Source organism: Anomaloglossus baeobatrachus, chromosome 2 (assembly GCF_048569485.1).
Source record: "Anomaloglossus baeobatrachus isolate aAnoBae1 chromosome 2, aAnoBae1.hap1, whole genome shotgun sequence".
In the NCBI taxonomy this organism is placed as follows: domain Eukaryota; kingdom Metazoa; phylum Chordata; class Amphibia; order Anura; family Aromobatidae; genus Anomaloglossus; species Anomaloglossus baeobatrachus.
In genome coordinates this window covers 706,342,461-706,360,102 of record NC_134354.1, presented here as the reverse complement: position 1 = coordinate 706,360,102, position 17,642 = coordinate 706,342,461, and the positions used below count along the sequence as shown (strand labels likewise).

The 17,642-nt window shown below is 44.7% G+C and overlaps 1 protein-coding gene across 1 annotated transcript in view; it reads left to right on the top strand.

The window, feature by feature from the left end:
* Nucleotides 1-4,990: 4,990 nt before the first annotated feature.
* LOC142290620 (mitochondrial ornithine transporter 1-like) overlaps nt 4,991-17,642 on the top strand; it is a 33,940-nt gene continuing 21,288 nt past the window's right edge. Inside the window, exons 1-2 of the mRNA XM_075334590.1 lie at nt 4,991-5,057; nt 15,779-15,854. Of these exons, the coding sequence (XP_075190705.1) occupies nt 15,800-15,854 (55 nt within the window). The 5' untranslated portion in view covers nt 4,991-5,057; nt 15,779-15,799. The remainder of the gene's footprint in view (nt 5,058-15,778; nt 15,855-17,642) is intronic.

The following is a 17,642-nucleotide window of genomic DNA, read 5'->3' as shown; positions in this document are numbered from 1 at the left end:
GTTGAAAGACTAGTAGCTGTCAGTGGCAGTTTTAAGGATATTAAAGATATGAGGATAGATGAAGATAAGCAAAATGGCCCCTGCATCCTGTACTGCACCCGTATTGTGTTCAGAGATCATAGGACTTGTAGGCACTTTTTCTTTGATGATGCTTATTATCCAAGTTATGAATATGTGTCCAGATAAGGCTTTTGTTGCAGCTTAACCTATAGAAAGTACAGTATGCTGCTATACAAATTTGATTCTTCCTCAATAAAAGCAGTTCTAGTTCGTTTTTGATCAGATTAATTTGTCAGTGTGATATTTTGCGTGCATGCACATCTTTGAAATCTAATTTGAAAACAGACAATTAAGATGACAACCCCCCCCTTTGGAATGTGCCCCCAAATCAGCAGAGAAGCAGACCACGGTTAGCAGAAAACTAAAGAAGGTGGAAAGTGGAGGCATAGACCCAGCAGTTGGAGGACTAGGTCCCAGATGGCGGGACAGGCCGAGATGGAGTACACCAGGAGACAGTGGCAGCAGGACCATAGAAGTGTGGCCATGTCTGTCAAGATGGTGGAAGATAAAATAAACTGTTCAACGTTGTTTTGCCAATAGAACCTCAGTGTCATGTGTTTTGCTCCTGCATCTACAACGGAGACCAGCTGTGGGGTGGTGGATTCTGCCCTGAAGAGAACCGTAAGTGTCGCCCACCCTGCCCGAAGCGGTCTACAAGTGTTGAGGAGAGCCATAAGATGAAATACTTAATTAACCTCTGGACATAGAGCACTGTGAGAAGTGTGACCAATGAAATCGATTCTCTATACATAAGCCAGTTAGTCTTCAGAGGAACCCAAGATGGCCCCAAATGACATAGACCTGCCTACGATGATGACCACCAATCAGCTCATGGACTAACACATTGTTCAACCCACGAACCAATGGACACATCCAGTTATGCCCACTGTAGGGCTGACCATGCCCCTTTTCCTAGCTTTTATAAAGGCATGTTCTTAAATAAATCTCTCAGTTCTGGGTCGACCTTGGTCGAGGAAAGATGAATATCCGACTGTGTGACTGATCTCATTTTTCAAGCATGCACTCGATCCACACCAATTAGAATCAGGCAGTAGGCAACATGTGACCTCTGATTAAGAGTTCACCCTAACACAATCAATGATTCTCTCTGGCAAAGGAGTGCGCTGCCATCATGGCTTGGCGTCTACACCTTCTTTCAATATTAAGAAGAAAAGGAGGTGAGAAAACATATATACAGTATACAGTAGGTGAGGGTAGAGCTGGTCGTGCGGCGCTGTATCAGACTGAGGGTTACGGCAGGTTGTAGGCTTGTCAGAAGAGGTGGGTCTTCAGGTTCCTTTTGAAGCTTGTCAGGGTAGCACAATACAAGATAAGCACAATATATAGAACCGTTACTTCTGTTATGTACATTTAACAATATTTTTGTGGTAATGTGATCTCCTCATGTACCCTACACTTTTGGCTACATATTTATCTGTGCTATTGTTAGACCTTCGCCTGACCAGTAATCAGATTATATAGGCCTTGTGAGGCACTCACTACTATCATTTTTTGGTGTTATACATCCCCTGATTTTCAATTTGTTTGTCTTTTCCAGCACTCCATGGGTAAAAATTGATGTACAGCATTGTCTCATTCCAATTACTACAGAATGTGGTCATTTTCAAGGATCAACAATTTAGTATTGATTGTTTGTATTTTTAACGAATAAACGCTTTTGTAATTTTTCACTAAATTGATTCATCCCCTTTTTGTGGTGCTATATTCTTTTTCCTTCTGTTTATTATATGCGGATATAAGCAGACATATGCGGTGAATAATGCGGGCGAGCATGCATTAAAGAGACAGACACAAGATAGGACATATAAGTACGTCCTAGGTCATAAAGAGGTTAAATATACATGAAAGTGATATGACTTGATTGCAAGTGAAAGCAAAAGAAAAAAACTATTTTCAAATAAAAGAGGTAATAAATTATTCCAATTCTGCAAGGATGCCGTTGACGTCCTACTCATGAAGACACCAAATAAGTTCTTAAATATGTATGTGTGATACATATACAGTATATATGTGATATAAGATATAAGGTAATGTTATGTAGGAAAGTAATAGGAATCTATAAGATGTAGTGTAATGTATAGATGTAGCACTGCTGGTAGTGATATAAGGTAATTACATAGGATTTTGATAGGTTGACTGGCAACTGACTGCAGGGCAAGTGACAGTTGTCAGTTGGGATTAGCTAATGCGGGAGGAGCTAGTGCTGAGGGAGAGGGACAGACTCCATCTATGAGGGAGGAGATAGTGCTGAGGCAGAGGGACAGACTCTATGATAGAGGAGCTAGTGATGAGCGAGAGACACAGACTCCATCTATGAGAGAACAAGTGCTGAGGGGGAGGGACAGGCTCCATCAAAGAGGGAAGAGCTAGTGCTGAGGGAGAGGGACAGGCTCCATCTAAGAGGGAAGAGCTAGTGCTGAGGGAGAGGGACAGACTCCATCTAAGTGGGAAGAGCTAGTGCTGAGGGGGAGGGACAGGGAAGAGGGAAAGAGTCCATCTAAGAGGGAAGAGCTAGTGCTGAGGGAGAGGGACAGACTCCATCTAAGAGGGAAGAGCTAGTGCTGAGGGAGAGGGACAGGCTCCATCTAAGAGGGAAGAGCTAGTGCTGAGGGGGAGGGACAGGCTCCATCAAAGAGGGAAGAGCTAGTGCTGAGGGAGAGGGACAGGCTCCATCTAAGAGGGAAGAGCTAGTGCTGAGGGGGAGAGACAGGCTCCATCAAAGAGGGAAGAGCTAGTGCTGAGGGAGAGGGACAGGCTCCATCTAAGAGGGAAGAGCTAGTGCTGAGGGAGAGGGACAGACTCCATCTTGGCATTTAGTTAGGGAACAAAGAGCGTTGAGTGTCAATGTACAGCTCCATCAAGTCGTTTTGGTCACATTCTTTGGGTGACTCCTGATGTCTGCAACGTTGAGACTGAGAAAACGTACCATATGGAGGGTGGTTGTAAACAGGAACGAAGACTAGTAGAAAAATCTAAGACTGGTTGAAGGCCATAGCACAAGTTATGGGTAGGGTCAGGAGTTGGACGCGAGACGAGTATGCAGTCCAGTGTGGCAGATCTGAGAACATCACAACTCTGTTGCTGGGAGGATGCAGAGTCGCACAAGGTACTGGATTGACTTTCAGGGATGTCTCCGTTGTGCTGGGCTGTGGGAGGAGCATCCATAATAGTAACATCCGAGGTGAACTTGGAGGAAATGTGTCTGTTGGTGTTTGATACTAATGAAACGGTCGCTAAGATGTGTGCCCGCTACTTCTCATTTAAAGTTGCCATCCAGAGACTGTGTAGTATAGAACTGTTGTGAAATAAGAACAATGTCTCTGTTTCCTCCACAATCCACTCCTGGTTTGCCCAAGCCCACATCGAGAAGCGGCCTCCTGAAAGGTATGAACAGCACCGCACCTATCTCCACACCCAGCACCCAGCGAGGACCCCAACACTTTTCCTGTGAAGTGGGGCCTGAGCGTCTAACGGAGGGAATCTCTCGCCCGTGACTACCGCCCCGTGCCCCTGCTTTTCAACTTCACTTATCCTGTAGCTCTGCCCAGTGCATAAGGCAAGTATACAGCCTAGATGTAAGTATATAGACCTCATGGAGAGTATACAGCCCTCACAGTAAGTATACACCCCCACAGAGAGTATAAAGCCCAAATAGTGAGTATGCAGAATGGAGAGTATACAGACCTCATAGTGAGTATATATCCCTCAAAGTGAGTATACAGCCCTCAGTTAAGTATACAGCCCTCATTGTGAGTATCTAGACCTCTTGGAGAGTATACTGCACTAATTGTGAGTAAACAGCCCCCATGGAAAGTATACATCCCTCATGGAGAGTATATAGCCCTCACAGTACAGCACTCATGGGGAGTATAAAGTGCTCATGGAGAATATACAGCCTTCACAGTGAATATACAGCCCTCATAGTGAGTATACAGCCTTCATGAAGAGTATACAGCCCTCACAGAGAGTATAAAGCCCAAATGGTGAGTATGCAGCATGGAGAGTATATAGCTCTCATGAGTATATATCCCTCCAAGTGAGTATACAGCCCTGAGGTAAGTATACCGCCCTCATGGAGAGTATACAACCCTAATAGTGAGTAAACAGCCCCCATGGAAAGTATACATCCCTCATGGAGAGTATATAGCCCTCACAGTACAGCATTAATGGGGAATATACAGCCTTCACAGTGACTATACAGCCCCCATAGTGAGTATACAGCCTTCATGGGGAGTATACAGCCCTCATAGTGAATAAAAGGCCCCATGGAGAGTATACAGCCTTCATGGAGAATGTATATCCCCCATGGTTAGAATACAGCCGTCTTGATGAATGAAAAGCACTGTGTGACTTCACTGATCCTGTAGCTCTGCCCAGTGCATAAGGTAGGTAAACAGTGTAGAGGTTAGTATATAGCCCTAATGGTGAGTATACAGCTCTCAAATTGAGTATACAGCCCTCATAGAGAGTATACAGCTCTCACAGTTAGAGTATACAGTCCTCATGGAGAGTATACAGCTCTCACAGTTAGTATACAGCCCTTGTGGTGAGTATACAGCCATCGTGGTGAGTATACAGCCCTTGTTGGTGAGTATACAGCCCTCATAGTGAGTATGCAGTCCTCATCGATAGTATACAGCCCTTATGGAGAGAATACAGCCCTCATGGGAGAGTATACAGCCCTCATGGGAGAGTATACAGTCCTCATGGAGAGTATACAGCCCTCTTGGCGTTATCACAGCCCAGCAGTTCTGCCCATTGCCAGTAGTGAGGGCTCAGCCCCTACCTATCAGGCTGATATTCCCCCTGTAGAGCCGGCGGCCTCCCCCTGCTGACACACCTGCCTGTCACATATAAGCCCCGGATCCGCACATACAGGGCCGGCTATAGGGTGCAGTGATCCGGGTGTGGGCGGGACAGGTGACATCGGGTGACAGCGCCTGATCCTGGCAGCAGGTGACCGGCTGCAGCTCCGGGTAAGTGTCCCCAGCTCAGTCCTCTGTGCGGTGTATTCCTGTGCTCTGTGCAGTATGGCTGCTGCTGATCGCTGCTCTCTCTGGGCTTGGACTGTAGCCAGCTGCCTCCTCCGCACACATCCAGAGCTGCATGCACATGTGGCGCCCCGGACAGGTGCTCTGCAGGACTGTGCCCCCGGAGAGATGCTCTGCAGGACTGTGCCCCCGGACAGGTGCTCTGCAGGACTGTGCCCCGGAGAGATGCTCTGCAGGACTGATTCCCCCCCTGTGGCAGTGTCTGCCCTCCCTGCACCCAGGCTTGTGGCTGATGTCACCCTGGCAGGGCCTCTTCCTCCGTGTCTGGCCCTCCTCCTGCTCACATGTGCCCAGCCTGGATCTCAGCCTCCATTCTCCCACCGGCTGCTGTGTAGGTATTTATATAGAAAACCACTGTCCTCTGCATGAATGGCAGGAATGAGTGACATTACCTCCCAGGGTCACAGACAAGTATCAGGGGTACTGTACTTTGTCCATTTCTGCAGTGATAGTATGTATTGCTATGGCTGCTGATTGTAGCTCTCTAGTTATTTTCTATGTGTTATGCTGAATGTGTCTGCAGTGTATACTGTCCATGTCTGCTGATGGACGTGTGAAGATCATGTGCAAATTGGGAGTAGTCAGATATCTGCAGCCAGGAGTTTGTAAGGCAAAGTTCACCCACTCAGGATTTCAGTGTGGATTCAGCGTCTCCTTACAGCACAGTAGAGCATGATTTGTCCAGAATGTTCAGGAGCAAAAAAGTTGTCGAAAAGTAAGGTCCCTTTCACACCTCAGTTTTTTGCCATCAGTCACAGTCCGTTTTCTCAACGGATCTGTCGCAGATTGTGGCTAAACTGATGCGACGGGTCCATTTTTCTATGGATCCGACTAGCTGGGGGCTAAATAATAAATTGGAGCATGCTCAGTTAAAAAAAAAAACGGAATCCGTCACCGGATTCCATCATTTGACAGATGATCCTGCGCTCATAGGCTTCCATTCTTCCAAACGACGGATGACAACGGATCCTGCGCCCATAGGCTTCCATTCCACCAAACGACAGACGGCGACGGATTCATCGCTGTCTGTTTTTTCTACGTACACAAAAAACGTACCTTTTGGCCGTCGTCTCCGTCCGACAGACAAACATTTTTCGACGCATCCATCGAACGATGGATGAAACCTGAGGCTATCCGTCGCAAACCATCGATGAGAAAAAAACGGATCCAGCGGCATCAGTGTCCAGATGCGCTTTTATCAAAATTTGACGGATTGTGACTGATGGCAAAAAACTGATGTGTTAAAGGGGCCTAAGCAAACCAAGAGGTGGCAGGACTAAAGTGTGTAAAGGTGCACTACATTTATCATCCAGCATTTGGCACATTTTCACACAGTTGTAATTTATATTTCCACTTTGTAAATGTTACATAGGATTAGTAAATTCCATATTCCTGATCGTGTGTGCCAGACGAGACCCCGAGCTTCTGTTCCCTACATAGAAATGAGCATACAGAATCCAGCAGCGTATTCTGACTTTCAGGCCTCGCTCACATGAGTGTATAGTACGGAGGAGGGCCATCCGATGTCGGTCATCACCTGGACCAATTTTATACTATGGGGCAGTGACGACCAGCGCTTTTTTTCTCATCCGATTCGACACAAAAAAGTACAGCACGTTGCAAGTGGCGCTTTAATTGGACGCTGCACTCCCATTCAAGTCTATGGGTGCAGGAAATCATCGGGCTGCAGTTGGATGACATCTGAGTATAGTCAGGCTATCACGGGAGGTGGTGAGCTCTCCATCAATGGAAATCTTCAAGTGAAAACTGGATAAACATATTGCTGGGATGATTTAAGGTTGGACATGATGGCCCTTGAGGCCCCTTCCAACTCTACCAGTCTATGATTCTAGATTTCCGCGGACTCACAGAATGGAGAAGATGGAGAAATTCTGTTCTGCGTCTTCTCTTCACCTGCTCACACTAAGCTGACACTCAGATCAAACTCTGACCAGAGATTGATCGGAGTGTCACATAATCGATCCCAGAGAATATACAATCGTGTGACTCCGGCCTAAAGGGTGCATTACACGCTGTGACATCGCTACCGATATATCGTCGGGGTCATGTCGTTAGTGACGCACATCTGGCGCCGGTAGCGACATCGCAGTGGGTGACACCAAGGAGCAACGATCAACGAGCACAAAAACGTGAAAAATCGTTGCTCGTTGACACGTCGCTCCTTTCCTTAATATTGTTGCTGCTGCAGGAACCATGTTGTTCGTCGTTCCTGCGGCACCACACATCGCTATGTGTGACACCGCAGGAATGATGAACATCTCCTTACCTGCGTCCACCCGGCAATGACGAAGGGAGCAGGTGGGCAGCGTGTTCCGGCCGCTCATCTCCGCCCCTCCTCTGCTATTGGGCGGCCGTTTAGTGACGCCGCTGTGACGTTGAACGCACCTCCCCCTTAAAGGAGGGACTGTTCGGCGGTCACAGCGACGTCGCTGAAAAGGTATATGCGTGTGACGCTGCCGTAGCGATAATGTTCGCTACGGCAGCGATCACCAAATGTCGTACGAACGACGGGGGCGGGTGCTATCGCGCTTAACATCGCTAGCTATCGCTAGTGATGTCGCAGTGTGTAAAGCACCCTTTATGCTACATGCCCACCATGAGCTTTTAGTGAGTTATTGATGTTGCAGATTTTTGTATGCATTTCTGCACATATTATGTAAATTAGCTTACTTGTGGGGTTTTTTTCATACGTTTTTATTGTTTTTTTACTGTTTGTTTTTTTTGTCTGTGATGTTTTAAATAAAGTTGCTTTGCTTTTGAAACTTCCTGGTATTTGGCTTTGACAAAACTTTATTGATATACTTACATGAAATGTTTTATGCATTTTCACCACTAAAACACACTAAAAACGCATGAGAATAGTTCGGAGCTGAGTTAAGCATAGGCCCACATTACAGTGAATGAGCCATGAGTAAAATTATTAATGATAATTGGTTACTGGATTGGGACAGTAGGTGGGGAGGGGCAAAAAAGGGAATATATAAAGGAAAAATGCGGGAAAGGGGCCACATTGGGGACCACAAAGAGAAGAGTTCCACCTGCCCACCCTGTTAATGGCATGTCTTTTTCTAGTGATAAAATAAAACAAATATATTATTTTCTGTTTGTTTTTTTAACATAGGATTTTATTTTTACTTCAGGATGCAGTGGCCGAGGCGGTGGGTGGGGTTCTTGAAGTTAATTAAACTTGTGAGGGGAATTTATATGGATAGTTCCCTTTAGGAGGAATTAAAGGGGTATTCTCATCACCAAGATCCTATCCCAATATGTAGTAAGCGTAATAATAATAATAATAATAATATTAGCACATACCTCCAATTAGAAATGTAGTATTGTTCTCCTAATATAGCCATATCCCTTACCTCATATGCACGGCATTGCAGGTAGATATCTATGGTTACGACAATGAGCAACTAACTAACTATCACTATATGAGTGGACATAACTATGGGTACCTAAGCTGCAATGCCCTGCACATGAGGTAAGAGATATAGCTATATCAGGAGAACTATACTACATTTCCAATTGGAGGTATTTGCTAATATTACTATTATTATTATTGTTAATATTACACCTACTACAAATTGGGATAAGATCTTGGAGATGGGAGTACCCCTTTAAGAATGGCTGTTCTGGCACTTAGTGGGGCTCTGGACAGGGGTGTACTTGGGTGCCGGTGGCGGTGTTCATTTTACCCCTTGAGTTGGGGTTTTACGACTGAGGGTAAAATAATTTGATATCAATACTTTGGTTTACATGTCCCAGATCTGGTAGCTCCAACCTCCCCCAATTTTTCGTTAATTTGTTATTGTTATTATATATTAATTAATGAGACACCAACAACATATACAAGAAGCATCGCTAATGCGAAACGTGCGTTGGGTGTGTGGGACGCCATTACATCTCCTTTGCTGACTCCCTTATAGGTACTGTATATTATGGGTTACTATAAGACCTCTTTAGTATGCCTATGTGTTCATAATGTGATTTTCACTTAACATTTTTTTACATACTTGTGTGTTTACTTTGTCACTCTACCTGACACATTTTTCATGTATTAATTTGTATATTATGAACACATGATTATTATTGGGTGGTCCGACTGTTATTATGAATTACACTTTAAGGGGAGCTGTCTGGCTAGGTGTTTCCAATATAATATCTAGCCTTTGAGGGGTTCCGTTTTTTGGAGACATTCTTTTGTATGTTTGGTTTTTGAATATATTTTATCTATTTAATAAAGACTTAATTCTTATATGTGATTGCATATGTTTTTGGTGTCTTATGCTAAAGGGTGCTTTACACGCTGCGACCTCGCTAGCGATCTCGTTAGCGATGTAACACGCCAGATCGCACATACGATTTGCTGAGATCGCACATGTGACCGGCGATAAAAACAATGACCTATGTGCGATCTCGGCAAATTTTATCTGCGTTCTGGCGTGCCACATCGCTAACGAGTGAGGTCGCAGTTTGTAAAGCACCCTTAAGTGGTTTATCTTCCCACCTTTTTTATTGTGTTTTTGGTGCTATGTTAATTAATGGCCAAAAGGAGAGTTTCCTGTGTTTTATTATTATAGTTTAGCAGGTACGGTGCTGGAAGGTGAATTAATAGGGAAAGGTTATGAATGAAACGCATTGGCCATACACTGTCATGGGTTTTTACCTGTTTTTTTCCAGCAGAGACCGGAGTATGGTGTAATATACGCCACAACTCATCATGAATTATATAGAAGAGCGGGTGTCAGATCTCCAGAAGTTGAAAATGTATTACGCAACCTCATGTTACTCAAGAATTTAGCTACTTTTCAACTTGTTTAACTGCAGATTTCTGGCATAAACACTTTGATGAATGTTGTCCTAGGTTTACACGGTGCGAAAACTGTGAATTTTCTACTGCTCGTTCACTTGTGGAAAATCTGCTATGTTTTCCCGTCTCGTGCCAACATGGGCTGCAGTATATGACTGCAGCGTAAGTTGACAGCAGCGGCGTGCTTTAGCAGCATGTCAATCTTTCCTGCAGATGTTGATGGGAATTTCACCCTATGCAACACAAAGGATGAAATATGCAGTTACCCAGCTCCTTCTGTACAATAGTATCCATACCAGTATATTCTGCTGTGAATAACACTGGCATTTCTGCTGCAGATGGCTTGTCACCTCACCTGGTTGTGTTTTCCCGAAAAAAAAGGCCTACCTCGAAAATAAGCCCTAGTAGGATTCGGTATATAATATACATACATACATCCAAAAAGTTGATTCGGTTATGATGCAATAGTCCTTGGTGATTATATCCTTGTTGCGAGGGCTTTATACAGGTTTACACACTGTATACTATTCTGACAGCTGCTTTGTATAGTGACCTTGAGGCCTGTTCTCTTGAGCACAGTCAGCATATATACACTAGAGCTCATAACAGCCTAAGGAACCTGACAATGATTCAAGAAATGATAATTTTTATGCTAATTTACTATTTTCCATACACCTTTGCTTTATTTTAGTGTGTGTGTATATATATATATATATATATATATGTATATATATATATATACTTATATATATACACATATATATATGTGTGTTGCGAAAGTATTTGGCCCCCTTGAATTTTTAAAACTTTTCCCACATTTCAGGCTTCAAACATAAAGATAAAAATGTTAATGTTATGGTGAAGAATCAACAACAAGTGGGACACAATTGTGAAGTTGAACGATATTTATTGCTTATTTTAAACTTTTTTTAACAAATACATAGCTGAAAATTGGGGCGTGCAATATTATTCGGCCCCTTTACTTTCAGTGCAGCAAACTCACTCCAGAAGTTCATTGAGGACCTCTGAATGATCCAATGTTGTCCTAAATGACTGATGATGATAAATATAAGCCACTTGTGTGTAATCAAGTCTCCGTATAAATGCACCTGCCCTGTGATAGTCTCAGTATTCTGTTTAAAGCACAGAGAGCATCATGAAGGCCAAGGAACACAACAGGCAGGTCCATGATACTGTTGTAAAGAAGTTTAAAGCCGGATTTGGTTACAAAAAGATTTCCAAAACTTTAAACATCCCAGGGAGCACTGTGCAAGTGATCATATTGATATGGAAGGAGTATCATACCACTGCAAATCTACCAAGACCCGGCCGTCTATCCAAACTTTCATCTCAAACAAGGAGATCAGAGATGCAGCCAAGAGGCCCATGATCACTCTGGATGAACTGCAGAGATCTACAGCTGAGGTGGGAGAGTCTGTCCATAGGACAACAATCAGTCGTACACTGCACAAATCTGGCCTTTATGGAAGAGTGGCAAGGAGAAAGCCATTTCTCAAAGATATCCATAAAAAGTGTTGTTTAAAGTTTGCTACAAGCCACCTGGGAGACACACAGCATGTGGAAGAAGGTGCTCTGGTCAGATGAAACCAAAACTATGTGGGCACAATGCCAAACGATATGTTTGGCGTAAAAGCAGCTCATCACCCTGAACACACCATCCCCACTGTCATACATGGAGGTGGCAGCATCATGGTTTGGGCCTGCTTTTCTTCAGCAGTGACAGGGAAGATGGATAAAATTGATGGGAAGATGGATGGAGCCAAATACAGGACCATTCTTGAAGAAAACCTGTAGGAGTCTGCAAAAGACCAGAGACTGGGATGGAGATTTGTCTTCCAACAAGACAATGATCCCAAACATAAAGCAAAATCTACAATGGAATGGTTCACAAATAAACGTATCCAGGTGTTAGAATGGCCAAGTCAAAGTCCAGACCTGAATCCAATCGAGAATCTGTGGAAAGAGCTGAAAACTGCTGTTCACAAACACTCTCCATCCAACCTCACTCAGCTCCAGTTGTTTGCAAAGAAAGAATGGGCAAGAATTTCAGTCTCTCGATGTGCAAAACTGATAGACACATACCCCAAGCGACTGCAGCTGTAATCACAGCAAAAGGTGGCGCTACAAAGTATTAACTTAAAGGGGACAAATAATATTGCACGCCCCAATTTTCAGTTATTTATTTGTTGTAAAAGTTTAAAATAAGCAATAAATATCATTCAACTTCACAATTGTGCCTCACTTGCTGTTGATTCTTCACCATAACATTAACATTTTTATCTTTATGTTTGAAGCCTGAAATGAAGCAAAGCTGGAAAATTGGAGTAAATAAGCATAAAAATTATCATTTCCTGAATACATACGGTATACCGTATATCTGGCTGCTTTTTTCCCTCAAAGTTACAGGGAGAAAGCAGTCAGATTTTGTTAATATTATGAGAATAAGGCAATAAATGCTTGCGATGGCCCCATTGTTTTTCCTAATGGGCACTGTGATGCACTCCGTACATGCAATGAGGAACCATCCAGGATTTTTGCCCTCCCTACAAAAGAGGTAGGTGAGCTGGGGGTCAGGGGTGGACATACAGTGCATTGAAAAAGAGTTCATAGCTAGTGAACTTTTCCACATTTTCTCACATTACACCCCCAAACTTAGATGTATTTTATTGGGATTTTATGTGATGTATCAAGTATTTGTGAAGGGTTAAGAAAATAATACATAGTTTTCTAAATGGTTTAAAAATATAAATCTAAAAATTGTGCTGTGCATTTGTATTCAATCCCCCTGTGTCAATACTTTGTAGACCCACCATTCATTGGAATTACTGCTGCAAGTCTTTTGGGGTATGTCTTTATTAGCTTTGCACATCTGAAATTTTTGTTCATTCTTCTTACCACAATAGCTGTAGCTCAGTGAGATTGGATACAGCCGTCTGTGAACAGCAATCTCCAAGTCTTGCCACAGAATCTCAATGGGATTTCGGTCTGGACTGTGACTGGGCCATTCACACCTATCAATATACCGTATTTTTCGGACCATAAGACGCACTTTTTTTCCCACAAATGTTGTGGGAAAGTGGGGGGTGCGTCTAATGGTCTGACTATAGGGCTGCGGCCGGGAATGAGGGTGCCGCGGTGGAGCGGGCCATCGGCGGCACGAGCAGGCTGTGGCAGCGCTTGCCGTGACTACGTGGGCCCGCTCATTACATATGCACACCCATCATCCCGCCCATCATCTCTCAGCGCTGAAGCCGGCACTGACAGGTGGGCGGGGTGATGGGCGGGGGATGCGCACATAGTAAACAGCCGGCCGTAGTCACCCCTGGCAACTACAGCCTGGAGTGATCATGTGCGGCTGTATTCACTGCCCCCCGTGCATCATCATCAGCGCGGGGTGCAGTGAATCAGTACGGCATACTCACCGTTCCCCTGCAGCTTCACGATGTCCTCCCATCTGCTGGTCAACTGATCTGTGTAGAGAGCGGTGAGCACAGCGATGACGTCATCACTGTGCGCGCCGCTAGTCACGCAGGTCAGCTGACCGGCAGACGGGAGGACATCGCGATACTGCAGGGAAGTGACCGGTGATGGCTCCACACTCCAGCGGCGCTGCTGCCGCCACAGACAGGGGGAGAAGCAATGCTGCATGGAGCGAGGAAAGGTGAGTATAAACTTTTTTTGGGGTTTGTTTGTGTGTGATACAGGATACATGCCATATAGCAGGATGGGTTTATTTATCAGGATGGGGGTATATAGCAGGATGGGTGTATATAGCAGGATGCGGCCATATAGCAGGATGGATGGGGTATATAGCAGAATGGATGGATGGGGGTATATAGCAGGATGGATGGTGGTATATAGCAGGATGGGAATATATAGCAGGATGGCAGTATATATCAGGATGTGGGCATATAGCAGGATGGGAGTATATAGCAGGATGGGGGCATATAGCAGGATGGCAGTATATATCAGGATGGGGGCATATAGCAGGATGGCAGTATATTGCAGGATGGCAGTATATAGCAGGATGGGAGTATATAGCAGGATGCCAGTATATAGCAGGATAAGGGCATATACCAGAATGGTGTACCTTGGCAGAGAATTTGGGGACATTACCCCCATAGCAGTGTCAGCAGCAGATTCTCACCCCATAACAGCGTGTCCTGACCACATTTTTTGCTTAAAATTTTATTTTCCTATTTTCCTCCTCTAAAACCAGGGTGCGTCTTATGGTCCGGTGCGTCTTATAGTCCGAAAAATACGGTACTTTGATCTAAACCATCCATTGTAGCTCTGGCAGTAAGTCAGGGCTAATGTCTGCTGGAAGGTGAACCTACACCCCAGTCTCAAGTATTTGGCAGCCTCTAACAGGTTTTCCTCTAGGATTGTAGTTTATTTAGCTCCATCCATCTTCCCGTCTAATCTAACCAGCTTCCCTGTCCCTGCTGAAGAAAAGCATTTCCACAGCAAGATGCTGCCACCACCATGTGTGATGGTGGGGATGTTGTTTTCACGGTGATGTGCAGTGTTAGTTTTCTGCCACACATAGCATTTTGCATTTATCCCAATAATTTCTACTTTGGCCTCATTTGATCCAAGCTCCTTTCACATGCTAGCTGTGTCCGCTACATGGATTTTGCAAACTGGACTTCTTATGTCTTGTTTTCAAAAATGGCTTCTTGGTTGGTACTGTTCCATAAAGGCCAGATCTGTGGCGTATTCAACTAACAGCTGTGCTGTGGACAGATTCCCCCACCTGAGCTGTGGTCTCTGCAGCTCCTCTATAGTGACCATGGGTCTTTTGGCTGCTTCTCATTAGTGCTCTTCTTACTTGGGATATTAGTTTATGTGGACGGCCATGACTTGCTAAGTTCACAGTTGTACCATACTCCTTCCATTTTTGGATGATGGATGGATTACGGATTGAACAGTGCCCCTTCAGATGTTCAGAGCTTGGGTTATTTTTTAACACTTAGCTCTGCTTTACTCTTCTCCAGAAATGTATCCCTGACCTGTCTGATGTGTTCCTTGGTTTTCATTATACTGCTTGAGCCCTAATGTTCTCAAACAAACCTCTGAAGCCTTCATAGAATGGTTGTATTTATACTGAGAATAAATTATACACTGCTGAACTCAATGTACTAATTAGATGACCTCTGGAGAACATTGGTCATTCGGGTTTTATTTATGGGTACTGAATACAAAGGCACGTCACAATTTTCAGTTTAAAAAACATGAATAATTTCCTTTACACTTCACAAATACTTGCTACTTTGTGTTTATATATGACATAAAATCCCAATAAAATAGATTTAAGTTTGTGGGTATAATGTGAAATAATGTGGAAACGTTCATGGGATATGGATACCTTTTCAAAGCACTGTATCATTGGTACAACCTGAGCAGCCACACAGGGGACCAGTAGGGGACCTCCATAGCAGATAGAATTGTGCATTTTATTGAGCTTTTGGACTGTAAAGGGTCCATAGCATGTCTAGTTCTTACACGGGAGCCTGTTCTGTTAATTACTGCTCCAGGATTCCTCCTACTGGCGGCAGATGAATCGCCAAATCATCTCCTAGAATGAGAACTGTAATGCAAGCCACAGCCAGATGGGCTCCCAGTGTTACTAGTTGTTTTTTCCTTTTAAAGGGAACCTGTCAGGTGCAGTATGCACCCATAACTGCTCGTGGTGCACATAGCACCTGACAGGTTCCCTTTAACTATATTTCAACAGCAATGAAGGCAAATTTTAGGACTTACTGCTCAAATTTACTAATCTGCTCTTTTTTAGGCAAAATTAGGACAATACAATATGGCTCCAGACCCGGCCATCCAGGCTGCTATAGATCTTACGGCAGGAGCTGCAGGTGAGTCCACAGAATCAAGGTTAGAAACAGTTAATTGACTTCAATACTGTGGAATACTTTTTTTTTTCACTTTTAATAATCAAACATCTGTCTTGTGCATTGAGTTCATTACTGAATAATGAATACACTAAAATATATACTGTATATATTAAATGTAAGTAACTGAAGGGACTCTAAGGGGCACTTTGCACACTACGACATCGCAGGTGCGATGTCGGTGGGATCATGTCAAAAGTGACGCACATCCGGCGTCGCTCTCGACATCGTAGTGTGTAAATCCTAGATGATACGATTAATGAGCGCAAAATCGTCGTAATCGTATCATCGGTGTAGTGTCAGGGAATTCCATAATTACGCTGTTGCGACGGTCCGATGTTGTTCCTCGCTCCTGCGGCAGCACACGTCGCTGTGTGTGAAGCCTTTGGAGCGAGGAACATCACCTTACCTGCTACCCGCAGCTCATGCCGACTATGCTGAAGGAAGGAGGTGGGCGGGATGTTTAAGTCCCGCTCTGCTCCGCCCCTCCGCTGGTATTTGCCGCCTGCCGTGTGACGTCGCAGTGACGCCGCACGACCCGCCCCCTTAATAAGGAGGCGGTTCGCCGGTCATAGCGACATGGCAGGGCAGGTGAGTGCATGTGAAGCTTCCGTAGCGATAATGTTCGCTATGCCAGCAATCACAAGATATCGCAGCTGCGACGGGGGCGGGGAAAATGGCGCTCAGCATCGCAAGCATCGGCTTGCGATGTCGTAGTGTGCAAAGTGCCCCTAAGGGGACTGACACCACCATTCCTGAGGATCCCAGATATACAACTACACGAACACAAGTATTGGGATATCTACACGTTACATCTCCAGACGGTTTTATAATATCCCAATCTAAGTATATGACTATTACTATCGGGTTGCCCCCTTCTCTGTACAGGTATACAGTTTCCCCTTTTCTGGGAAGGTTTTCTACAAGAATCTGGAGTTGTTTCTCAGATTTTTTTGCCACTTCAACCAGAAGAGCATTTTTTGAGATTAGACATTGATGTTGGATGAGAGATCCGGGCTCACAATCTCTGTTCAATGGAGTTGAGGTCCGGGCTCTGAGCCGATCAGTCATGTTCTTCCACATCACATTCACCCAACCATGGTAACTTTACATCGTCTACCACTTAGTAGCTGGTAGGGATGGGCGATCCCGATCTGGAAAGATCGGGGATCGTACCGATCACAGAGTGATTGTGTACACGATCCCGACCACAAGCTTTCTTGGGAAGCTCGTGTTACAGATCAAGTCCAGATCGGGTCCAGGGGCTGTAAAAAAAAACAAAAAAACACATTATTAAAAAACATTGTCATTTTACTTACAAGTCCTGCGACGCGTCCTGCAGACTCCTGGCCGCTCCTGCTTCTGAGTCCGATCATTGCTGTGCCGACGGTAACCAGCAGTGACTTGCAGGACCTTCAATGACGTTATAGCATGTGACCGTCTGGTGTGAATGTTGATTGGCTTACAGACTAGTCACATGACTATGATGTCATCGAAGGTCCTGGTACCTGAACTTTCATTGTCATTGTGCGCGCATCACGGCGCACAATCTCCCCACAGGAGCAGTCGGCTGCATGTGTTTCCATGTGTTTCCATGCAGCTGATGCGCTCCTGTCCTGAGATCAGTCCGTGCGGGGTGATGCGAAACGCAGGTGCAATCATCCCCTCACTGTCAGGCTGCTGCTTGCTTTGTAGGGAGCGATGTAGCAGAGCTGACTTGTCTCTCTCTGCTTCTCACTTTGTATAGACTGT